Source organism: Aspergillus nomiae (genome assembly GCF_001204775.2).
Source record: "Aspergillus nomiae NRRL 13137 chromosome Unknown contig00131, whole genome shotgun sequence".
NCBI lineage: Eukaryota > Fungi > Ascomycota > Eurotiomycetes > Eurotiales > Aspergillaceae > Aspergillus > Aspergillus nomiae.
Genome location: NW_015378186.1, coordinates 34,707 through 59,960, shown reverse-complemented (window position 1 = coordinate 59,960; position 25,254 = coordinate 34,707). Strand labels below are relative to the sequence as shown.

The window sequence follows — 25,254 nt, the reverse complement described above, 5'->3', positions numbered from 1 at the left end:
TTCCATGACAATGTGAATAAAGAACTTCAATGCAATGGGGTATCATTTTTATCACCGAACGCCAAATTTGAAAAAACCCAGGACACAACTACTCTGAATCCGAAGCATAAGCCACCAAAGCAGTGGGCGGTTCTGGTGTCTTGCTGGCGGTCTCACTCACTTCGATTGAACAATCTTTCGATGCGGAAGATGCTTGATCCTCACTGGCCGTACTGCTTGTATTCTGGTTGTGTGTCTTGTTTGTGTCCGCCTTGTTCGGTGCAGTTTTACGCCGTTTAACATCCGGCTGCCACAGGCTTCCCTCATGGCTAAGGAAAGGATCAACGATGGCGCGGGTATTCCCAGTTAACTCGCTGCGAAACATCGCTTTGCGTTCTTCGACGACATCCGCCGCTTTCTTCCGCTTCCCGTCCTTGGTTTTTCCAGTTGATGCACCAGTAGGCTTCTTCGTTGAAACACTCCTAGACTCGAACATCGGCCGGGTGCGCACAGCAGTAGTATCACCTCCAGGAGCGAAGTCGACCAAACCAGCCCGCAAACGATCTTCCTCTGTCTCGTCAACAATCTCAATCCCCAAGCTCATCTTATCCTTCAACGCCTCCCTGTTGGCCTCGGCACTTTCCAAGACCTTCCTCTCCGCCCGAAACGTCTTCCTCAACCGCCTCGACATCTCATACGGATCAATCCAGTCCCTCGCCTGGCGCTCTTGCAACTCCAAAATCCTCGTCCGCCCCTCATCAACCACCTTCTTATCCTCGACCTTGCCCTCCAACCGCGCAAACGGATCAACAACCTCCTCCTTCTCCCCAGGCAACTTCACCACAATCTCCCCAACCCCACCCTCCCTCTTATCCTCCCCAGTATCTCTCTTCCTGCCCCCCTCCGCAACCACATACGCTGTATTCTTCGGATCCGTGCGAATCTCAATCCACCCCCCGCACGCGGGGTGTCTCATCCGGAAACTATAAATCGGTGTAGAGTGGTAATTCCCAATCTTCTTCTTCTCGGCATTAAAGCGCACCCCTTGGCCGATGATCGTCTCGTGGGGTTTACAGGTCGTGCACCAGACGGCGAAGGGCATCTCGAAGCGTACGGTCAGGGCACCGGTCGTGTGGAGGTGGCGGGCGCGCGAACCGAGGGGGTGTTTTTTGGCGAGTTGGTTGCCGCTCTTTAGACCTTCTTGGTCTGGGGGGACGTACCGTCCCATATCTAGTTTGTTGGGTTAGGTTTTTGTTTGCGGAGTGCGTTTGCCGTGGGGTAGGGATCTTACTGAAGCCCTGCATTTTGGGCGTTTGCGGGTGGCGTGTTTGGTTTGAAACTTGGGGGGTGGCTGTTTGTATGAGTTCGTTTGGGATTGTTCGCCGGTGCTCCGGTTGGAGACCAGTCTGTGAGCCAGTGGTGGCTGAGGAAGAAGTTGAAGGATGGTGATGATTGATTGTATGCTTATCGGGGATGGTTCAAGGCGGTGTTGTGCAGATTAGTCATGTAGGTTATGCATGCATAAATTGAATGTTTTATGAAGGCTATGATTGATACTTTTGGCTTCAGAACTTTGATGTCTGTAATAATTTCTCGATATAAAAGGAACAATATCGATTTGTCATATATATTTCGGCGATATGGCAAGAAGACTTAGTGAAGGTGAGATGTAATTGATGCTTATCGCTGTCTGTCTCAGGCGATATGAGACTTTGCCATTGACGTGACTCTGGATGTAGCAAGTGGGAATCTTAACTTGCTTATTGTATGCTCGATTAAGTGTGCTTGTGGTCTTCATAAAGCTTTACGTATACCTATTATTGTCGGTGTCTAACGCACTATTTATAGAGATAGGTCTTTATCGGGATGAGTGAGAGCAAGGCCCACCTTCAAAGAAACTTCACTAACAACCATACTGGATACTAAACGAGATATGTATATAGGCAGACTTATATCGAGGTAACAGAGGATCCGTATACTAAGGGTCAAGTTTGAACTTCCACAGACATATCCTAATGACCAATATAGCGATTACTAACAGAAGCACGACACCAAGAAAGCCCCAAAGAAACCACGCCATGCCCATCCACCAATCCAGCCCACCAAGCAACAATCTCTGCCCTAAACAGAGCACCGTTAGACCGTAACACTAATAGCCAGAGACCAAACGATCAGGATTCAAGGCTAAAGGGGTAAAATGGCCTAATCACTCGTATCACCCAAGCAAGGGAGAGGACTGATTGGGCATTCCACCCTGCATGCAGCCGTCGTGACAAGGATAGGATTACCTGGCCCTAATAGGGCTCCACGAATGCTGGTTTGCGGAAGTGACATCAGCGAATAGAGTTTGTTGGATGTCTTTGTTTGTACGTAGCAGACCAGATCCCGCCTGTCTTGCCTCGGGATTCGAAAGCCGTACTTTTGTTGGGGGTCGTATGTTCAGTCCAGAATCCCCGTGAATGGACATGCTCATTTCCCCCCACTACCTACACTCGATTGTCCTACGGCTGTCTTTGTTTGTTCGGGGTGTGGTATATTGATTGAAGCCTCTCATGGCCGGCGATATCGAGGTGAATTCCCATAGGTCTCTGAACCTGTGTCTATATTAACCTTAAGGTGTCGTTTAGCAGGATTCATCCCCAGCCTCGGATAGCGACTGGGCCTCGGCGGATGAGGCATCGCTAGATGTGACTACGTTGGCATCGAGTGTTCTGAATTATGAGTAGGTGCATCCTCATCCAGTCTTCATTGCGTATACATCTCCAGATAAGCACTGACAACAGCATACACAGGTACAAGGTAAGACTCGCGCAAACCAAGTCACTCATGATCTCCAGTACGAAAGATAAATGAGCGCAGAATGGCCGAAGATATCACGCCTACCGCTCAGGAGCATATTTAATGGTATATGAGTCGCATCCGCATCCTCGAACCAGGCAAGATGGCTTAAAAAGGTTCAGCCAAACGACGAGGAGGAGCAAGACCGCATGGACCTCCTCCACCATATATACGCCCTGATCCTCGATGGCGAGCTGCATATGGCACCGATCAAGTCCGACCCGGAGCGAGTCCTTGATTTGGGAACGGGGACCGGGATCTGGGCGATGGACTTTGCTGAGTGCGTATTGATACCTTTGGAACCGTTTTTGGGGTGGATATCGCTCATATATGTCCGGATTATAGTCAGTATAAATCTGCCGAAGTATTAGGTATGCAGCTGTCTGCTTGTTAGGAATTGTTAATTGACCAGCGTAGGAAACGATCTCAGTCCCATCCAACCCACCTGGTAAGGATTACCTTGATTGTGTTCTTCAGTGTTAAGATAACCAACCATAACTCCGTACCGAGCCTGAAGGATCCCCCCAAACCTCCAATTCGAAGTGGACGACTACGAAGCAGACTGGGTCTATTCACGGCCCTTCGACTACATCCACGGTCGCGAACTAGCAGGCGCAGTCAGCAACTTCGACAAACTCTTCCGACAAGCTTTCCGACATCTAAAACCGGGTGGATACTTCGAGATGCAGAGCTTCCGTGTGGAGGTATACGCCGACGACGACTCCCTCGACCGAGCACCATATACCACGAAAATGTGCTCGCTGATGCAAGAAGCCAGTGTCAAGTTCGGAAAGCCAATGGCAAATATGGACGAGTGGGCGGATAGATTGACCAAGGAGGGGTTCGAGGATGTGACGTGCAGGATTATCAAAGTGCCCATTAGTCCGTGGCCGCTGGATAAGAAGCAGAAGGACATTGGGAAGTACTTTCAGGCGCAGCAGATGCAAGGCATTCAATCGTATGTGCCGGAGTTGTTGCAAAACATTCTGCAATGGGGCGCGGACGAGGTTGAGGTTTTGATGGCAGGGGCGAGGAAGGAGTTGTTAGATACCACAATTCATCAGTATGGGAAGTTGTATTTTGTGTATGGTAGGAAGCCCCATCGGTAGTTTGGCTTTCATGTCGGATCTGTTGTTGGGGTTCTATGTGTTGTTTATTTCAATGAAGTCATGATAAGAATAATGATAGTCGATTCAAGATCTTGAGGTTGTTAGCTTGGAAACTGGCCACTGTGAACAATACAGGTCGGAGGTTGAATAGGTTACTGTGAGCCCGTGCCATTTTGTATTCTATACTACCTTCTATGGGTAAATATATGTTTTAAAATCTTGAGATTCTAGATATATCCAAGATTTCGTTAAGTAGAAGAGTACTATGCAAAACAAGTCCAACCACATTCCTGCTCCACATGTCCGAGTTGTTTCGAAGCAATGGAATACTACGATGGATAGACCAAAAGTATTGCTAAGTAATAGCTCCACCGGAGAAGCTCTCAAGGAATACATTCCAAGTCTAAAACTGAGGCTGTTTTCTGTAAGCGTCCATAGTATTAAGAGTGGAGCTCTCGTTGCCATAAGTGGAGAGGCATCAGACAATCCCTTTAACTACTTCTGTGCCTGTTTCATACTAGTTGGTTCTTACCATTCAATGCTGCTGTAAGTAAGCGAGAATCTCTTGATTCATATAAAAAACCGAGAGGCCCTATAATGGACCAAATATCACGCCCGCATCCCCGCATCCAGAACGACTCGATCTGACTTCCTAATGTCACAAGTTTGCCTTTCATTAATACTTTTTCTAAATATGATAGCTAATTTCCCACGTAAGCATCTGTAACGATATTATTGAAGCCGAGTCCCTTTATACTCGCGACGTACGCGGGTTCGCCATCATACTCGGTTCCTTGGGAATTTGCGCAGCGATTCGCCCACTGCATGGAATTTAGGCCAGAATAGGATACCAGTCTCGCAAATGCAAAGTCAGCCTGATACAAGAGGATAGCTTCTGTACCCCGCTGGAAGTTTGATGATAGATATATCCACATACCCCTGTTGTGCCGTGCCGATCAGACCAATACTTTACAATGAACTATAACTACGACGTCCAAGAAGAGCAGTGGATGGCCTTGCCACTACCCAATCGAGCTGTCTCCCTCGATATTTCACGGAGCATACCTACGTGGCCTCATCCTGAGCCACTATCAGAGCCGCAGCTACAATGGTTCATGGATCCGTCAAGGCGCAGTGAAGTGCCAGAACCACCAACTCAGTGGGTTATGGATGCTTCTGCCCTTGGCCACACTTTATACCCGTCAACGACATGGACAATGAACTCTTCAAGCTCCAAGGATCCCTCGATACCATGGACAATAGACTCTCCAGGCCTCGGGGACTCTACAAGCTCATCAATGCCATGTATTATCGATACATCAGGTCTCAAATGCTTTCCTGAGCCACAGATACCAGGTCTTCTCGGGCCTCCTATTCTTCCAAGCCCCTCAGAACCTCTGACTCCAACGTGCTCACACATTCCTGACGTACCCATGGGACCTGCTCGCGACAAGCCGGTCCTTTCTTCCCCTGGAAGCAGCAGCCACCATCCAAATTCACCCCCCGAGCTCCTTTTCGTCCACACCACGCCTGCTGATTCAACCTCTCTTTCACACGCTAAGCGTCCAGTTCCCGGATACAGATCGACGGCGCGTCTCACAACCGCACAAGGCTCTCGACGACACTATCACCAACACGTCAAAAGATTCTTTTGCCACTACGAGAACTGTCCCCAGTCAGAGCCTGACGCGCAGAGCCCTAGTAAAGGGGGCTTTACCACTCGAAAGGATCGAGACAGACATGAGGCCAAGCATAAACCTGAAATCAGGTGCCACTGGCGAAATCAACAAGGCGAGCAATGCACACGGTTATTTAGCCGTATGGACAACATGAGGGATCATGTTCGAAGAATCCATCGCCGAAAGTTCTAGCGGAACGCCTTTCGCCCTGTGAATGACTCGTTTAATTTTAATATTTCACCAATAAGGCGGTTTGCGCTTTCTATACTACCCAACTTTGAGAAAACCGCTCGTTGTGAAGTCCAGACCACAGGCCCGACACTTCTGAATCTGCCACTCAGTAACCGGTCTATTGGTTTCAATAGACCTTGTTTCTAAATCCGTCCAGCAAGGACTATCAGCTCGTGATCTGACGCTGTATTGGTATTTGTTATCGACTAGCCAACTGGCCAAGGGGCTTAGTTCTGGATCAGATCTTCTGGTGGTGCTGCATTAATATGTTGTTTAGTGTGGGAATTCCATAGAGGGCCCTGAGCATCGAAACCCCCTAGTATAAGACACTTCCTTAGCGGGCCCTATTCTGCAACTTTGTCAGCACGCCGATGTCTAGGGCTAGGGCCCTGGCAGCCATGTCATTCTCCTAGCCAGTTATCATAGCAATGGACTATTCCAAATAAGACTTCCTATTCCCTCGGGTGTTGCTTCAACCACCAATGAACTATGTCTAGAAATACAGTCACTGATATCCCGCCTCACCTAAAGATACTAACCGAGGGGTATATATCGTGCTGTACCGAACGAGGGAATTCCTCATCTATTTTCATTGCCCACGTACCTACCAATCCTTCCCTATATACGGAGTGCAACCCGTGTCGCCCCCAATCTTTTCTCGCTCAGCTCTGCAGCTCATATCCCCTGGAATGAAATAGAAACATTATCTTTAATATCAAAAGATCCAAGATCAAGACCAAGATAAAGTACGGCGACCAAAATTGAAAAGGTAGGGCAGATTCCGGAAGCTTATAAATGGGAATAACATTGATCCCAACCTTTGTCAATCTGGGGATTCGTCTGTCACGCTTTGAATATGATTTCTCTGTGGGCACATGCCCGATTGAAGTGGGAAGCAATGGCGACAGTCATCATGACACCTACTCCTTCCATGGTTCTTCATCATTACTCTGGATGCCCTAATTTGACAACATAAGTTTCCGTCACTGCCGAAAGTGGTCAACCTGTAGGCAAATAGCGGTTGTATGAAAGCTTTAGGGAGGGTGGAGATCTGATTATTGGTATATGTGGGAAATTATGTGACCGTTATAGTTCTTACGCAAGGGGAGAGAAAAAAAAGACTAACTGGGAGCTTAAAGTATAGTAGGTTATTCCCTTGGGAACTCAGTGGAAAGAGAAGGGGAATCTTGTTTCCTATTATTAAAGAAATCTATAAATACGAGGCAACATCTTCTCCACCTCCTTTCAATGCTTTGTTCACACCAATTGGCCGGATTTCCCCGCCGTCTCCCTATCCATGGTTAGGGCTTGCTGGACATGTGCTCTACATGCAGCAGTCGCCCTAGGGTAAAAGATTTCCAACTTCTATCTTCAAATGTCGTAGGGAGTATCTAGTATCTATATCCCCCTATATAAAATGGAATTCGAGGATAAAACATACATTCATTCCGTGGATAGTAGAAACTATACGAGCGCAAACCTAGTCAGGACTCAAACTGTTAGCACGGGAGTCAACAGTCAAGCGTGGGCAGAAACCAGCAAGATTTAAAGATAATCTCAGACGATGTCGCTCTTCCAAAGCAAGGTATGGTGTGATCATTATCTCTGATAGATGACATTCACATCGGCAAAATAGTGTCTAATCACGGTATGGGGCAGTGTGTAATAAGTACTAAGCATTCTGACTTACCAGGTAGATCTTGAGAGGACAGCAGCACCTATCCTCAAACATTTCGAGAACGAGGAAAAGAATGAGAGAGGAATGCAAGAGAGAACTAGTAGGAAGTAGTAGCTTGCTTGCTTTTATATCCCATCCAAGACACAGAAGCAAACAAGTCTCACGAGATATCTGTATACTCTTTGACTACCGGCTGTCATACCGAGGATCGTACTACGCAGTACGGCCTATCAGATAGATCGCCGGGGTAGCCATTCCCCACGAGGCTCCAGATCATGTAATTAACCTGGTCTACTAAGCCCTCCTTTGATGTAACGTGATTCAGGGCCAAGATGAGGCCCACTCTTCAGTGGATGATAAGGCGTACTCCCCTGAAATCACAGACAGTGGAGTCGCAGAATGTTGCCTGAAAGTCATATGTCCGAGGCCAAGGGCCAGGAAAATGGTCAATGCTATTCTCTTCACTTTACGGGTATATGCATATGTACAGTACTTCACAGAGTATATAACGTAAGGTTCATACTCCTGTCGGGTAGACCCAAGTAAATCACAGGGAAATGGCATTCTATGGCCTCTTTCCAGTCATTGAAACAGTCTATTCTGTATGTCTATTCTAAATTCGATTAACGAGTGTATACATGCGCATCTCACTATCTCAGTCCCACCTGGAGATTGCTACTGTGGGGGAACGCTAAAACATCAGTGGGGCCCACTAAATTTACTGTGCAGTTCCGCTCTGCTCCACAGACTCCAAGGTCCACTACTGCAAGCCGAGTTGTCTAGCCTCTAGCCTCGCACCAATCATCCCCTCACAAGCTGGGGATGGCTCATAATGTCTCATCGTGGCTCATGCTGGATCATGTTAGCTCATACTGGATCACAGTGGCTCATACGAACGACACTTTGAAGCACTTACGATACATGAGTCAGGTCTATGGAAATAAAAGTGGGCTAGCTATAATTGACCATGCTATAGACATGTAGATATGGGTTTGTGATAGTGTAATACCATTTTCCATCTCTTAATTCACCCTAAGTATGGGTTATTCTCAGTGAGACAACAAGGGTATATCGATAAACTAAACAAATTGCCAGATCTAGTTAATTTACTTCAAATCTTGTAAACTGGGCTCTCATAAAGGTTAGGGATATTTGACATGCTTGCTAGTTGGGTGATCCTTTCTATCGTAGGATGGTGCTAATTTTTGGTTTACGCGAATACAATATTCAAATAAATTGTCTTCCGAGTTTACTTATGACTTCATACACGACATTATAGGCCCATATCATAGTTTGCAAAAGTTTGCATGCTATGCGTTGTTTTTATGTGTAGAGTGTAGCAGATTTGTGATGCCTTGAAAAGTTCCGTGGCCTTAATATCCTGAGTCCAAGCATGGTCGTAACGCCATTCATAGTAACGGAAGATCCTTATATCAAAATGGCACATAATAAGGGTACGCAGTGTAGATCTATGGAAGTATGTTACTATGGAGAGTGTGTTTGATACTTATGTTTCTGCCTGTCCGGTGTCAGAATCTCTTCAAAACAACCGAGGGCCAGGCTTTGGATATGCCTTTTGAATCACACTACCAATTATAAGGTTGGTATCCCATGGATCTAGGATAGGGTTGAATAGTAGTAGTATTGTATTATAGAGTATAGACTATTCTATACTACATATGTATTTAAAACCGAAGGATTCAGAGGCCCTATCCTGCGGCTGTGGATCACGTTGGCAGTATTCTAGGGAACCAGCCAAGCCCCCTATATACCTCTTGCTAACTAGGAGTTAGAAAACATATTGACGCGTTGACGCGCCCCCTAGAATAAAAACATAGCGAGAAAGGCGATTTCACCTCATCTCTTCGAGCGGAGGATGAGGCGTAGGGATGAGGGAAATCGAGCGATTTAAGCGAGGTCTCTCCTTGCATATACATTTTTTGTGACGCGCTTGACGCATATATAATGCTCTATCTTATCACTCACCATTTCCCAATCAGTAGCCCTGCAGCTAACCCGACTCGAATGACTAGTGCCACAGCCAACCATGATCGACTCAAGGGATAAGGCTCAACATGAGACCTGAATTGACCCACTCTTACTCCGCTATCGTCCAAATGAGGATACCAACTGATGAAACTGATTAAAACAGTCTTGCTTACAGCCGTCACCGTGCGTTAGGAAAGGGTCTACCTTGAGGGGGGCTTATTGGCTAATTTCACAGTCGCATCCTTGTACGCTTGTCCTCCGGGGGACTTTGAAGATTCAGAAAAGGACGGAGATAAGATTTGATCATCAGCAGGTGGGAAGTCAGCAACACAGATATATAGGAGAGGAGATCCAGTGCAGGATAATCCGATATTAGTTGCATCGTCCTCGAGCGTGCAAAGAAACAGCGCAGTTTTCCTCGCTGAATCCAGTCACCCTCAGATTCCCACCTCGAAGGCCCCCGAAGTCTTCTGTGAAACATACAAAATGCTCAAGCAGTCGACCAAGCTCATGAACACCCATGATGACACCGATCTCATCATCTCCAGGACGGACATCGCACTATACATCACGGCCAGCGTGGCTCTAAGCGCAGCCATCTTCATATCAACCCACGCTTGAGAAAATCCAAGAATGCCAACAACGAGTTTTGAAGCATAATATTTACGATGTAATAGACGCCACCATCTGCGTCCCCTCACGATCGATGTACCCCATTCCGGCGTGAGGGTCACAGTTCCAATGTCTTGACGAATCGATTGCATTCCGTTTCCCCGGCGCAAGTGTGATATTTTGCATATTCATGCTTACGATGTTTGCTTTTGATATTTGGAATTGCTCTTTCGTGATCCCTGCTTTTCGGCTGTTTTCACGTGTATTGGATGTCATGTTGAGTTCGGGTCTCTGTTTAATGACAGGGATATCGTGGTCTTGGTTTGACGAGATAGGCGTAATCAACTTTTTTTTTTTTTTGTTAAGGTTTTCGTTTGTTTGCCATATCTTTATTCATATCGAGGACTGGATATTCGAAACGCATAAGCACTTGTTCTATGGCTGTGACACATACCACGTGGACCAACAGCCCTAGAAGCACGACAGGACATTTATATTCAGCTCTTCGGTACTTCGAATCATTGGTCAACAGTAAGGTGTTTCTGACTAAGTCTGACTGTGTGGTATGCGTCGTCAAACATGACAGGGACTATGCTTTGCTTTCCAATACTCTTTCACCACTGATGAGGGGAAACCCATCATTAACCTACAACAGTCTCCACCCACACAATCAAACTAAAGTCTTTCAACATACACAGCGAGGCAATGATATATTTCCTAGTACACAACATCTCCACAGCCCAAAAAGCAATAAAGAAAAGAACCTACTCCCCCTTCGGAATCTCCCTCAGAATCCCTCTCAACCACTCCCTCTCCCCCTCCAACTGACAAACATACAATTCCAGCGCCTCACACTCAGCCTTCACCTTCTGCAGCTCGGCTTGCACGCGGACGATCTGATCGAGCTGTCGCTGGGTGTATGAGCGCGTAGACTGGTGGTGTGTCTGTGTCCGTCTCTGTCTCTTGTCGACCCGGTATTGGGGTTTTGGAGAGGTTGGATCGTGGGTTAAGGTATCGGGGGAAGGTAGTGAGTTGGAGGAGATGTCTTGGCCTGGGTTGGGGGCCATTCTTTCTGTTTCTGGGAGGGTTGTTAATTTGTTCATTTGAGACTGTGAGGGAGGTCTAAGGGGGGAAGGGATGGACTGGTACTCTTGGTTTTCTTTTCCGGGTTTTCTTTCTGTGGATGTGAGTTCCGGTGGTTTTATCTTCCTTGTTCCAGCATGAAGCGTTAAGTTTAGGGTGGGGGTATGTAAAATGATGTTTGAATAGTCTATTTCCTGAATATCAAGACTGTAGTCTATCCCTGGTTCGTTGATCCTTAACCACATATCCAAACATGATGACGGGCGACAGGGATCCAGTAACTAAAGTAGAGAGAATTGTTTCAACCAACAGAAAGGGAATACGGAACCCCATAAGTTCCAACCGGAGCAAAATGGCCGATTTCATACGACGGTCCCCGTATGAGTCAATCATTCAGTTCAGGCCCGACCTTAACGAGGAGAACTCCGGCACTGAGTCATAAGTTTATAAGTTTATTAGGGGCCTAAATATGGTTTATCATCTTCATTTACATGATGACAACAGTGATGCTAATATAAATCCTTATCCTACGCACAGATTCATGAGAACATATTGGCATGAAACGTATCGACTCGTAAAGGTCTAATTAAACATTAAACTAACTAAGTACCGATTTAAGTCTATATATTAAGATGGCGTACCATCCTTGCTCTTCTTGACCGACACCCACTGCATACCAAGAACTCCCAGCACGGCACAACAGGACAGCGCGACCGCCACATAGAACGTCTGATCCAAGGCCTTGTTATACGCAAACAGCACACCTTGGTAGAGGTGCTGCGGTACGAGGTTCTTGATATCGGTGGCGCCGCCGGATAAAATAGCACTCGCGTCAGCCTCAGGCACGTACGTGGCCAGGTTGGTTCTCAGCTGATTGGAGAAGATGTTCTGAGCGACGGAGACGAAGACAGCGGCGGACAGGTTTTCTGTGAAGATGACGACGGCGGTGCCGATGGGGATGTCTTTGAGGGGGAGCACGCATTGCGGGGCGGCGAAGGCCGTCTGCAGGCCGCTGCCCACGCCGGCGCCGACGAGGACTGGTAGCCGATCCAGTGGGCATGGCCGGAGTGGACTTGCAGGGTGGATAGGAGGCCGCTGCCTACGGACATGAGGATCACGGTGAGGTAGGCGAAGGGCATGTAGTAGCCAATCAATGAGGTGAGGACACCGCTTAGCAGGGAGAAGATCACGCTGCCCAGGAGCATGGGCAGATTCATGATCCCGGACTTGATGGCGCTGGCTCCCTTGACGGCTTGTAGCCAGATTGGGATCTGGGGTCTGGGTTAGCGACGTTCGTTCGTGTCTTTGGGGGATTGTGGGCAACTAACGTAGTATAGCAATAGGAAGAAGCTGGCTGTCACGCAGGATCCGAATAGAGCAGACCCCCAGACGTTGCGGTTGCTGAAGACACGGCTGGGGACTGTTGCACGGTCTCCGCTCTTATACTGGATGGCAGTGAATGCGATGAAGAGAAGGCCGGCTAGCACAAACAGAGCGATGATGCGGCCATTCTTCCAGGGGTAGGTGGAGCCGCCCCACTGGAGGGCGAGCAGCAGGCAGATGACACCGGGCAAAAGACACGCGGTGCCTGCGAGATCCATCTGCTTGAGCTGGTTGAGGAAACCGACCTCGCCCTTGTTGCTACCGCGGAAGGAGGCGATGAAGAAGGTAATGATGACAGCGGGAAGCACCCCAAGAGGCAGGTTAATGTAGAAACACCATCTCCAGGAGATGTTGTCCGTGAAGGCACCTCCCATCAGAGGGCCTGCGATTGACGCAATGCCGTACATGGAGCCCATCATGCCGATGAGCACCGGACGTTGGCGTGGCGGCACACAGTGAGCGATGAGCAGGAAGGAACCGTTTCCGACACCACCGCCACCGATGCCTGCAATGGCACGACCTACAATCAGAGCTGTCGAGCTAGGGGCTACGGCACAGATCAGCGATCCCAATTCGAAAATGAACAGTGCCGTGAGGTAGACCCATTTTACGACGTAGAAGGTGAACAGCTTCCCCCAGACCAATTGGAAGGCGCAGTTCGTGAGGAGGTAGGCGCTGGCATACCAGCCTACGTCGTTGAGGGCGTGGAATTGGTCAGTAATCTTCGGGATGGCACTCGAAATGATGGTATTATCGAGTCCTACGAGGAACATGGCAAGGTTCAAGCTTAGCACGATGAGAGTCAGCTTGAGTGGTCCGGGATATTGAGTCTCGTCTTGCTGGTCGCCGCCCTGGGAGTGTCTGAGGGTTCCAGTTGAATAGGACTCCTCCTTCATTAAGTCGGGAGACATGTCGGAGGTTGGTTTCTCCAGCAGTTTGCTCTTAGTGAAAAAGCTCTTCATGATCGCGAGCATTTTACATAGACTTCTCGGTGTAACTGCAGGAAAACAAGGTGATAGACGACTTTCGATATCAGTCGTCGGTTGACAAGCTCACCTCTATAGGAATCGAGGGCCTTGAGGAAGCCGGAGCTTTGACTGTCGGGATACTTCTCAAGAGCATCTGGTATACTGGTGGTATAAATATTGCATCGACCACAATTTCTATACTCAGGCCCCCAATCACATTGCAAACGGGATCCACTTGGATTCGGCCAAGCCATGAGTCAGATTCACTCATAATGATTTGAATATCATGATTGGTGCATCACTTCAATGTTCAATCGGTCTCCCGCTTGCAGATCTGCGCTAGTCCGTGGATGGTATAGTGTCCTGTCATCTGTATTAGCCTTCGTTTGTTTCCCGCCCCACAAGAGCTTGTTCATTCACGACTAACCATCACAAGCATATAAGAAACAGAATATTTAGAATGCCCAAGATAACAAAGAAATGGGGCTGCCAAGCTAACATCCAACGATTACGCCACACATATCACGCCTAAGTCGCTCAGAATGGAAACCAGTAGCCCATACGGAAGCATGTCCCGTCACGAATCGGCTCGAACCCAAGGTATAATGTTTCTGTATATTGGTCTTGAAGCAACCGCATCTACATGACTGGTGCTTATTGAGCTCCAACAGGGAGTATCAAAACAGGCCCTGGTCTTAGATTTTGGTATTATTGCCAAGGTAGTGTGTGCGAGCTTCCAAAGCCTCTGTCATGTAACTGGCGTGGTGAATCCCACGCTTGTCGATTTCCTTTTGCCCTGACCTACTCATCTTATTGTTCTTGTTGATCCTGTTTGATTGCTGTATCATTGTGTTTTTGTTCTCTAAACACACTGCCTAGTCAATACATATGCACTGGATTGCGTACGGTGTTATTTGATCAACCTCTCGAAGACATCCAAATATTGGTAATATATGCGAAAAAAAAGAAAAGAACATTACAACCCTATATAACTCCCACGTATAAGACAAAAGTGACAGACACCCTGAACAACAACATATATAAACCAACCCAACTACCTACAAAGTAGAACACCCCTGTCCAACCACACACCCAACCCGCAAATCCGCAACGCTCTCTCCAACCCAGATCTTAACGCCCTCCCCGTTGACAGGCGCCTTCCAGTCCTGCACCACAACATCCCACACACTCAGGTCCTTGCGCGTGACATCCAACGTAAGCACCTCGCTCTCCCCCGCTGCCAAGATCTTGGTCTTCTCGAACTGCCGCAGCTGTCGAGACGGCGTGTCCAGTCCCAGGCTACTGGGTAATTCGACATACAGCTGCGCAACGGCACGGCCATCCCGAGACCCCGTGTTCGTCACCTTGACCTGGACCGAAAAGGCCACGTCCCATAAGGCCGGGTTGCCTCCTTCGGCTCCGCCGGCGCGAGGCGCGGGCTTGGGCTCCGTCGTGTAGCCGTCTGGGTAGGGGTATGTCTTGGAGGAGTTGGCGGCTGCGCCTTCCGGGTTGTCGAGGTAGGGGTAGAGGTAGCGCCAGATGCGGTTGAAGTTCTTGGGCCAGGCGGCTTCGGACGCGGCTGGCTTGGTGTTGGGGTATACTGGCGTGGAGCCTTTGGGGGGTCGTGCGGCGGGGTAGGCTGTGTCTAAGGGTGTGATGTTGGATAGGTTGGGTTCGGTGAAGTTGAATTGGGTGTAAGAGAGGCCGTGGCCGAATGGGTAGCGAGGGTGATGTTTGCTTTCAGGAAGTGTCGGTAGTCGATGTAGAGGCCCTCGGTGTAGTCGTCTTGGATCTGCCCGAATGGCTGAGCAAGTAACCCGACGCTCTCTGGGTAGTCGGATTCACTACGAGGGATGGTGTAGGGCAGATGGCCGCTCGGGCTGTAGTCCCCGAAAAGAATGTCGGTTAGTGACCAGCCTGCCTCCTGTCCCGGTAGGTGAGCGACGAGCACCGCTTTGACGGAGTCTAGATCGATCCATTCTTCCATCAGGATGGGTCCTACGGTATGCACCACCACGACTACGTTGGAGAACTTCTCGGCGGCGGCTTTGACAAGCTTGTCACCATTGTGCCACGCATTTAACCCTGCCAACGTACGGTCTCCTGGATTGCCGTCCACGGTGATGTAGTTCTCGCCGGAGTCTGAGTTGATGAAGACAATTGCAATGTCATCGGGGCCTGCGGAGATGCCCAATGGAAACGTGTCCGTGATGTGGAACTCGGCATTGGATGAGATATTCGCTATCGCTTCTTGCGGCGTAACGAGATAGGGCAGTCTGGAGGTCCCGCTTCCCCAGCCCATGGTCAGGACGCCTTTGTTGCAGCCTTTATCAGCGCAAGAGTTGATTCCGTCCGGATTGGTGCCGGCATCGGTGCCGAAGATCTTCAAGCTGTCATTCCGCTTCAGAGGCAGGACATTATCATTATTCTTCAGCAGCGTGATTGCGTCTCTGGCGATCGCACGAGCCGTGATATTGTGGTTGCCCTGGACATTGACGTACTGATTGACAACGCCACTCGGGGAAAACAAGGCGCCGGGATACAACGGTCCAGTCGCATCCTCGGTGTTGGAGGAGAAGTTTGGTAGCGGATAGTCTTTGTCCTGCCCCATTTTGTACCATGTTGCGACAATTCGCGTGACCTGCGATTCTTCGCATTAGCCAAAGGCAAAAGTAGTCGCGTCGAGTTCCTACCATGTCGTTCAGACGCTCAACCGGGACCGAGCCATTGAGCACGGAGCGCGACAGCTCCCACGCCCAGTAACTCGTGCCCAAGAGAGGGATGGCCCCGTCCCCCGGCATGCTCATGTCCAGACCAGCCAGCGCAGACGAAACCCCACCAAGGTGAGCCAGCCAGTCGGTCATGACAAAGCCCTGGAAGCCCAGTTCGTCCTTGAGGATTCCATTGATGAGCATGCTATTCTGGCTGCAGGTGGATCTATTCACCTACGATCTACTTAGTCAATCTGTCCGGGGCGAAGGTGCGGAGATGAGCTTACATCGTTATACGCAATCATGACCGAACCAGCACCGGCTCTTACACTTTCGGCGAATGGCCACAGGTACAGTTCATGCATAGTCCGGTCATCAATATTGGACGAATAACCCTGCGTGACAACACTGCTCATCCGATGCTGCTCCTGCTCGTTGCCGATAAGATGCTTGAGCGAGGCAATGGCACCGGTGCTTTGCATTCCTTTGATGGTCAACGAGCCCCCAAAGGCCTGTAGACTGGGGTCTGCCCCAAACCCCTCCCAATTGCGGCCTCCCCGGGGCTTCCGCCCGATTGGGCCCACGGACGGGCCCAACAGAACGTTGATACCTTTCCTCGCGCCTCTTCGCCAAGACCGACTCCGCGCTCGTACATCAGGTCCTTGTCAAAAGTTGCCCCAACCGTGATGCCGGCCGGGAATGCCGTATTGTGGTCCGAATTGCGGACTCCGAGAGGCGAATCATGAAGGCACAGGTTAGGGATCCCAAACCGGAGAGCACTGCCCGTCTGGCCGGCACAAGGACCCATGAAGATACCCGTACCGCTAGTGAGATTCACCTTCTCGGCCAAGGTCATGTTACTTACGACACGGTGCGCCTTCTCGTAGGCACTGGCCCATTCGGAGACCCATCCTCCATTCGGGGCCGGGTAATATGGAGGGGAGTAAGCTTCTGTAGAGGCTCGTGGTGTCACAGTCTCCGCCCCGGGGGCGGACAGAACCCCGGGGACCAAGTAAGCCCAAAGAGCCAAATAGGCCGGGAAGACATCCATGGTAGAGTACTAGAGGCCAACAGCCGACTACCGATAAGGCGTCATTAAGTTAGGGGGGGCGTATCTTTATAGCGATACATCGGAAGCCCGCAGAGTAGGGTGGTCGGTCATGGGATCGGGATTTAAGGCTGTCGGTATCATCCACCAAGAGCAGTGTGCTGCACAGTGGTCACAATACAGGCTAAGCCAGGGTTGAAATAACGCCGGAATGCGGCGCGCAGCCCGCGCTCGCGTGCCAAGGGCATCTATTGGCTCCCCCATGTTGATCCTTGCGACACACTGAAGAACTATCGAGTAAGATGACAGCATGCCCAGAGCCAGTGGTCGTCAGGGCTAGTCCAATCCGGCAACGAATCCGTGAACCTGCAGAACACCGCACCGGTGGTGGTGGGCCGTCTGGATTAGCTGCTTGTCCATTTGCCCATCCGGTAAAGATATGCACCGTAACAGGGTGTGATCATCGAAGCCAAATGTACAGCTCAAGTCGGACTTGTACATACCCCGCTTAACAGGAAAGTATAAGAGTGGTCAGACGACATAAACTGGTTAATATGGTAGTAAGGTTCATAACTTGCACAATAACCACCGAGAGGGGACGATCGCTTCGGTTAAATGTTAGGTTAAACTGCGAGTCGAACAGGTCAGGGCCGTGAACAGCAAGAGTACCTGTCGATCACCTGAGAAGGATCCTTCGATCGTCAGGGGGAATGACGTTCTCTGTTCTATTTTCTCTCTTGAGAGTTCATTTCCATGTTTTTCTTGAACATGTTTCTGTCGGTCTCCATATCTCTGGGAGACTTTCATGTGACCGGCCAAAGGGTGACCTGCAATAGCCCTATACAGCCACACGGTATAGCACTGACACCAAGGTTGTGATCCATCTCAACGCGCAAGAAGAAATGCTGGAAATTAAAGCACCACTAGTTCCCGATTGACGAGTCTAAAAATAAATAGACTGCAAGTAATGTCTCGGTATCTAATCCTAGAAAGGCAGCGATAGTCCGACACTGATGTTTGTCGACAGAGACTGGAAAAGGAGACACCCAACTGCTCCGAATTCGTTGAGGAATTGATTCCACCTATCAGCGACAACTATCCTCCGTGTTGTACCTTGTCAATTTTCTCCTATAGGCTAATGTCATGATTATTCATCCGGAGTATTTCAAGCCAAGCTGGGTGGCGTTGACGCCCGGCCGTCTTGGCCATTTAAATCAATCGTGCCATAGGCGGGTCGAAATGGAAGACTGCACTGTTTACAATACTGCATTGCCTGTCGCCGACCAACTAGCTTAATAAGAGATACAATCCGGCTATGCAACAGGGTGAACTATCATAAGTCAGTCACTCCAAATCGATCTTGAAGATCCACCGCATCCCAAATTCCTTATGATAGATATGTCGGCTTCGCAGACCAAATCCCAATCCTTTCACTATCAACAAATCACCGGAAGTATTCCTCTCGTACGTTTATCCTGCCTCGACGACCTACAGATAGAATGAATCTCAAGTCGTGCGCTGGCTGTATGCCGGTCAGAAGTGGGCGTTTCTGAGCAAGAGACCTTGTACCTGTCTGTCCACTTTCTCCACCAAGTCCTTCGCCTTCGGCATAAGGTGACACTTGGACAGCTTGCTGCAGATTGGGTGAACCAGCTCATGGCAACGGGGCTCGGGCAGTGTGGTCAATGTTTGCACCATGAAATCTATACTGAGCCCTCGGAAAGGAGGCAATGGCAGAGGGTAGAGCTCATGAACCTTCAGCTGGCGCACGAGAGTTCCGAGTACCATTGCGTCGCAGTCGTTGCAGCAATAGAGGCTGGTGTCAGGCATGAGCTCCCAGTTGATTCGCCTGAAAAGACGGTCGACTATGTCGTCGATGGTGCTCTGCCGCGAATACTCAATTTCTTCTGTTTCCATAATGTCATTAGCATCTATCCGTCGCAGTATTGGACAAGGAGATACGATAAGCGCTCACCGATTAACGCAAGTGGAATTGGAACGTCCACGGCGGAGATTGGCCCGGTGCATCGTCGGATGGCAGTACGAGTAGTCTTTTTGAACAAACCCTCCAGTTGGAAGATCCAAGCGACACCGATCCACTTAACCAATTCCTCTGAATACACTGAAGGGATATCGGCTTTGAGATTCTCAGTCCACATCTGAGCAAACGGCTCCATTGCTTCTACGCATTCATAGTGCTCCACGACCACCGCAACCATGAACAACTGCTTGAAGGTAATAAAACGCGGCACTTTCCTGGTTTGACCATGAATGACGTCGAGCATGATGAGCAAAGCATCGACATCTTCAACGCATGCTGGGACCACGTCTTTTTCGACTGGTCTATGATCGACTGTCTCTGGGACGAGCCTCTGGCGAAAATACGATGAGGCAAGGGTCAGATGTTTTGAAGAGACACGAATCTTGAGCATCACTGATTTAGCCAGCGCGGCAGCCTGACGACTGTTACCAGCGGAGGAAGCGTGATCTAAAGTGAGCTCAGACTGGGACTGAGTTGGGCTCAGAGCCGGCTCATCAATTGCCTGCACATCCGAACTAGACTCTAGAGGGAGAGTTTCGGGGGTTGAAGCTTCTAGTACACAACACAAGATTAGTGTATCTGTCAACAAAGCTCAGTCAGTCTGAGTCGATTACCCTTTTGAACCAGATCTAGATGAAGGTTCCCAGAGCATTCCTCCACAAACAGGAGCATATCTCCTTCCGGATCGATGATGTAGTCCATGGTTGTGGCTGACGGAGTATATGGTGAGGACTAAGAATTCATCAGAGTATGTGTATGTGTTAAAGAATTCTTGCGTGTGATAGGCAACGCCGACATAATCAACCTCTTTGTATCATGTTGTGCGCATAAGCTCTCGGCGACAAGGCTAACACTCAGTGAATATTTGTTTGTTTCGCTGCCAATCCTTGATGTGATGAAAAGTGAAAGTGATAACACGTTGCTATGACGAATAAAGAAGAACAGAATGAGAAGAGTCATGAAAAATGCATCATTGGCACAGGCTTTATTTCATAAGTTCATAATCAACTATAAACATCTATCACAAGGGGAATATGTCTATGTTGGTATGTTCAAGCACAATCTCTAATGGCAAAGCAATTAGTTGAAGTATCCAGGGAAGAGCCAGTTCATCCTCTCTCTGGCTTCAGGGCTCCAGTTGGGCTGGGCAGTGCTGAGACCAAACTTGACAGAACCTTCCACGTGCTTGGCTTGGACGAGTTCGGAGTTCTTGTCAGAGGCGAGCTCATCGAGCACAGCAGTGACGAAGTGCTTAGCGTTCTCAGCGTTGGCCTTCATATTTCCCATGACCATTTCCACAGTGACATCCTCGGTAGCATCGTGCCAGCAATCATAGTCGGTGGACATGCAGATCATCTGGTAGGCAATCTCGGCCTCACGAGCCAGCTTCGCCTCTGGAAGACAAGACATGTTGATGACGCTGCCTCCCCAAGAGCGGTAGAGATTGCTCTCGGCGCGAGTGGAGAACTGAGGTCCCTCTAGAAGAGAGTCAGTAACTGATCATAATGACACCTATCATAACTACCAGATTGGACGAATTACATACCCATGCATACCAATGTGCCGCGGTCATGCAGCACAACACCCTCGCCCTCGAGGCTGTGGCCGCAAGCCCTCACAACCTTGGCAACACCTTCATCGAATGGGTCTCCGAATGGAACGTGAGCAACCACACCTCCCTCGAAGAATGTGAACGGCCGGATGCCCTTGGTACGGTCAATGACTTGGTCTGGGATCACAAAGTCGCGGGGCTTGATCTCCTCTTGCAAGCTACCGACGGCCGAGAAGGCAATGATGGTGCGGACACCAATCGAGCGCAGGGCAGCGATGTTGGCGCGGGCAGGCACCTCATGGGGCGCAATCTGATGGTGCTGGCCGTGACGACTGAGGAAAGCGACAGCGACGGTCTGCTTGTTGTGAGAGCACTGGTGGTGCAGGATCGTGATCGGGGAGGAGGGAGTGCCCCAGGGAGTCGAGATGTTCAAGGAAGCAACCTGAGTGAAACCAGGGAGTTCACGGAGACCAGTTCCACCGATGACCGCGATACGGACAGGGTCTACACGAGCGATGGGGTCAGTATCCGCTGCTCATGTCGCAGAATGAGGGGGGAACGAACCCGCGTAAGTGTTAGGAAGAGAAGCCATTCTTTTGGCAAGTTGCTTAGCAGACTCGATTCTCCGGAGGGGTTTAGTTGTGAAGGTTGCGAGGGAACGGCGAAGGAGAGGGAATGAGGGCATCCAATGCAATTTGGAAATTCCTTTGGCGATAAATTCTGAGGGCGGGGTCATGTTCTCCCCCGATTGGGTAATCACGCCTTATCAGATTCCCCACGTGGGCGGTTCCTTAGGCAGCCAGGCACCAATCATTCATATTCTTTTGCAAATGCGAAATACGTACGCTGAAAGGTACAACGTGTATACAGGTCCAAATAACATTGGTCACGTATAAATTAGCCATGGATATCCTGTGTGAATAACGCTATGCTTAATTAATGTTTGCGGGAACTGCGATGATCTACACCTTGCATGTATATATAATATGGCTTACCAGAGGCTGGCAAGAACCCTGCAGCTTGAAGGTCAATACTGTACAGTAGGAAATATAAATATGCCCACCAAAGGTGGCATTTTCAGGCCGAAACACGAGACGAACTGGATACGATCTACTACACACATATTCTAAGCTGGCCGCCACTCATAATGATGAGGCCCTTTCTTGACCGGTCCTGGATCCTCACCGGGAACGCCTGGCTTGTAATATGCATGGGCACCGAACAAGTCCATCTGGGCTTCCATAAACTTCGTTGGTAACATCGTCCCACCTGCATATTTCAGGTATTCCAAGGTCGCAGAAATCGCCGGGATGTATTGATCGAACACTGTCGAGTCAATCACAATCCGTTTGAGAGAGTCAAAGTTTTGCTTCAAGTCTTGAGCGACTTCGTCGATGTCTTTCAGATTTGTATAGTGCACGTTCTTTTTGAGCAGCGGCTGTAGGAGATCGGCAATAGCCTCTGACTGGATGATACAACCACCACGCCAGATCTGGAGACATTTGCTAAGATCGATATCCCATTTTTCGTCATCAGATGCGCGGGCAATTAGTTCGAGACCTTGACAGAAGGACGACAGGAAGCAACAGTAGACTGCTCGCCGGAGATCTTCAATGAAAAGTCGTCGGTCTTTGATGCCCTCAATGGACTTGGGCTGTGGCATCTGCAGCTTTTCCGCCACTCGCAGCCGTTCCGCACGGTTACCACTGGCGATACGCATGTAATGACCGGCTGCAATAGTCGGCGCAGAGACATGACGATTGGCCGTCTCCATAATACACCAGTAGGGGGTTCCTTCAGTGTCGTCGTCATCTTGTACCACTTTGTCGAGCACATCATCAAGTACGTACTCAGTCTTGTCCCCGATTCCTTCTCCTTTGCCGTCGCCTTTGGGAGATTTCCTTCGGTGGCATATTTCAGCTCCAATGTCGAGGAGGAAATTGTTTCTAAGCTCGCCCTTCTGATTCCATTCATCAAAGATGTCTCCGATCTCATCATACTTGAGCCCTAGCCCGTAATGAAGAATCGACCAAGCCTCGGCAACCGCTGAAAGCATGCCACCCTCGATCCCATTGTGTACCATCTTGACGAAATGCCCCGAGCCCGCCGGACCAACTCTGGCTACGCACGGAAGGCCAGTCTTGCGGTCCTTGGCTGCATAGCGCTCCAAGAGCGGTAATACCAGGTCCAGCGCCTTCTCATCACCACCAGGAGACAAACTCGGTCCCCGACGAGCGGATTGATATCCGCCGGAAACACCCGTTCCAATCCAACTAACTCCGATTTCCTCGCACTCCTTCTGCCTCCGCTCCGTGCGCCGGTAGTGTTCATTTCCACCGTCGAGGATAATGTCGCCTTTCTTCAGTGTGTGTTTGATCTTACCAAGAACCGAGTCCGCGGGGTCACCATGAGTGATGGAGAAGATAAACAGCTTCCGCTCTCCCTGGCCCTCCAAGCTCTGGGTGAAGTCGCCAATGTCTTCAAACCCTTCGATCTTTCCTTGACCTTTGACCTCCTTGGCCGATTCCAAGAGCTGGTCCACATTCGCTTTCTTGACGTCCCAAATGGACACGCCGAGACCGAGTTCCGAGAACGCAAAGGCCATCATGGAGCCCATGTTCCCGGCTCCCACGATACCAATGCGCTTGAACTGTTGGTGCTGATCTGTTGACGGCATTGTCGCGCTTCACGGATTGGAAAGCAAATGATCATCTAGAGAGTCAAATCTGGTGTTGAAGACCAGCGCTGAATTCCGCGCCTACTTGAATAGCATTGTGGCGAACAAGCTGTTCACTTGTAGTCTAGGAACAAGACACTGTGATTACATCATGGCACTGGGACGTCACGATGAAATATGTCCGCTCTCTACTATGTACTTTTGCTGCGATTTAATTTATCTCCGGCGCGTTCTGCAGTCAAAGTGGAGCTCCGAACCCTAACTGGCCTCGACTCTCATCATTACATCATATGGAAAACAAGATCGTCAACTGCTTAAGTTATGACTCTGACCCTATATAGCAAATATACCACAGATTAGATTACAGATACTACAGCTAGACATAGACAATCCAAAAGCCATATCCCCAACAATAAAACCAAACCACCCACCAAACCAAGACACATTACCACCCTAAAAAGAAACAAACCCCCAAAATGCCCACCGATATAAACAAAATGCCCCTCTCCTACGCAACCTGCTCAATAGGCACATCCAAATCCGACACCCTCCCCCGCAAACTCGAAGTCCTCCACCAAGCGGGCTTCACCGGAATCGAGCTCGCCTTCCCGGACATCGTCGCCTACGCCCCAGCCGTGCTCGGCCACGAAGTCGCAGAAGACAATTACCCCGAGCTGGTCACCGTCTCAAAGGATATCCGCAAACAATGCGAAGCCAGGGACCTGAAGGTGATGATGTTGCAACCGTTCGCGAACTTCGAGGGCTGGCCGCGGGGATCGAGGGAGAGGGAGGATGCGTTTGCGAGAGCGAAAGGGTGGATTGGGGTTATGAGGGCGGCGGGGACGGATTTACTTCAGGTATCTCTCTCTCCCTCTGTATCTATCTATTTGATATAAATTACGGGGTGGTGATAGTGTATGTTTGAAGATACTAATGGGATGATAATAGGTCGGCTCAACGGACACACCCCTCGACAAACTCGCCGCAACCCAAGAAAACATCGTCACCGATCTCCGTGAGCTCTGTGACCTCCTCGCAGCGCATAATATGCGTCTTGCGTATGAAAACTGGTGCTGGTCTACACACGCGCCCACGTGGAAAGACGTCTGGGCGATCGTCCGTCTCGTCGATAGACCTAATATCGGGCTCTGTCTTGATACGTTCCAAACAGCTGGGGCTGAATGGGGTGATCCCACCACATCCACTGGGCGAATTGAGGATTTGCCCATTGAGGAGTTAGATCGACGGTTAGAGAAAAGTATGGAGGAGTTGGCGAGCACGGTTTCGGCGGAGAAGATCTTTCTGTTGCAGGTGTCGGATGCGTATAAGCCTGTGCGGCCGATTGAAGGGAAGATGGTGGATGGGGCTTGGCCAAGGGCGCGGTGGAGTCATGATTATCGGCCCAGGCCATATGGTGGGGGGTATTTGCCTATTGAGAGGGTCGGAAGAGCGGTGCTGAGGACGGGGTTCCGGGGCTGGTTCTCCATGGAGATTTTTGATGGTGGGGCTGATGGGAAAGGGAAGGCATATGAGATGGGGGAGTATGCGCGAAGTGCTATGGAGAGCATGCGGAGCTTTTTGGAAAGATCGGCGAAGTGATCTATAGATTTAGAGAGATAGAGCTTGTGCGTGGGACGAACCCGATGAAATTCATTGACTGATGTGGTATATACCTT

At 49.6% G+C, this 25,254-nt stretch overlaps 8 protein-coding genes across 8 annotated transcripts; 3 read left to right on the top strand and 5 right to left on the bottom strand.

Moving 5' to 3' along the window:
* Positions 1–88: 88 nt before the first annotated feature.
* ANOM_005626 (Saf4/Yju2 family protein) lies at positions 89–1,283 on the bottom strand (the record flags this gene model as incomplete). Its single annotated transcript, XM_015550883.1, has 2 exons — positions 89–1,209; positions 1,271–1,283. The coding sequence occupies 2 exons, from the start codon at positions 1,281–1,283 to the stop codon at positions 89–91; spliced, it is 1,134 nt and encodes a 377-aa protein (XP_015406956.1).
* A 1,248-nt stretch (positions 1,284–2,531) lies between these two features.
* Positions 2,532–4,031, top strand: ANOM_005625 (class I SAM-dependent methyltransferase; the record flags this gene model as incomplete). The annotated part of the gene is made up of 7 exons (XM_015550882.1): positions 2,532–2,549; positions 2,607–2,701; positions 2,772–2,815; positions 2,893–3,097; positions 3,163–3,188; positions 3,235–3,265; positions 3,335–4,031. The coding sequence occupies 7 exons, from the start codon at positions 2,532–2,534 to the stop codon at positions 3,924–3,926; spliced, it is 1,011 nt and encodes a 336-aa protein (XP_015406955.1). The 3' UTR covers positions 3,927–4,031.
* An 869-nt stretch (positions 4,032–4,900) lies between these two features.
* On the top strand, positions 4,901–5,797 carry ANOM_005624 (uncharacterized protein; the record flags this gene model as incomplete). The annotated part of the gene is made up of 1 exon (XM_015550881.1): positions 4,901–5,797. One exon carries the CDS (start codon positions 4,901–4,903, stop codon positions 5,795–5,797), a length of 897 nt encoding a protein of 298 aa, XP_015406954.1.
* Positions 5,798–11,825: 6,028 nt separating this feature from the next.
* Positions 11,826–17,311, bottom strand: ANOM_005623 (uncharacterized protein; the record flags this gene model as incomplete). Its single annotated transcript, XM_015550880.1, has 8 exons — positions 11,826–12,476; positions 12,527–13,578; positions 13,638–13,711; positions 14,642–15,341; positions 15,395–16,190; positions 16,243–16,494; positions 16,548–16,823; positions 16,871–17,311. 8 exons carry the CDS (start codon positions 17,309–17,311, stop codon positions 11,826–11,828), a joined length of 4,242 nt encoding a protein of 1,413 aa, XP_015406953.1.
* Positions 17,312–18,841: 1,530 nt separating this feature from the next.
* ANOM_005622 (uncharacterized protein) lies at positions 18,842–20,051 on the bottom strand (the record flags this gene model as incomplete). Its single annotated transcript, XM_015550879.1, has 3 exons — positions 18,842–19,215; positions 19,284–19,901; positions 19,964–20,051. 3 exons carry the CDS (start codon positions 20,049–20,051, stop codon positions 18,842–18,844), a joined length of 1,080 nt encoding a protein of 359 aa, XP_015406952.1.
* Positions 20,052–20,364: 313 nt separating this feature from the next.
* Positions 20,365–21,545, bottom strand: ANOM_005621 (S-methyl-5-thioadenosine phosphorylase). Its single transcript, XM_015550878.1, has 3 exons — positions 21,466–21,545; positions 20,896–21,405; positions 20,365–20,827 (listed from the first exon to the last, which is right to left on the bottom strand). The coding sequence occupies exons 1-3, from the start codon at positions 21,491–21,493 to the stop codon at positions 20,430–20,432; spliced, it is 936 nt and encodes a 311-aa protein (XP_015406951.1). The 5' UTR covers positions 21,494–21,545; the 3' UTR covers positions 20,365–20,429.
* A 482-nt stretch (positions 21,546–22,027) lies between these two features.
* ANOM_005620 (6-phosphogluconate dehydrogenase, decarboxylating) lies at positions 22,028–23,578 on the bottom strand (the record flags this gene model as incomplete). Its single annotated transcript, XM_015550877.1, has 1 exon — positions 22,028–23,578. One exon carries the CDS (start codon positions 23,576–23,578, stop codon positions 22,028–22,030), a length of 1,551 nt encoding a protein of 516 aa, XP_015406950.1.
* Positions 23,579–24,054: 476 nt separating this feature from the next.
* ANOM_005619 (sugar phosphate isomerase/epimerase family protein) lies at positions 24,055–25,177 on the top strand (the record flags this gene model as incomplete). Its single annotated transcript, XM_015550876.1, has 2 exons — positions 24,055–24,435; positions 24,527–25,177. The coding sequence occupies 2 exons, from the start codon at positions 24,055–24,057 to the stop codon at positions 25,175–25,177; spliced, it is 1,032 nt and encodes a 343-aa protein (XP_015406948.1).
* Between the last annotated feature and the right edge of the window lie 77 nt (positions 25,178–25,254).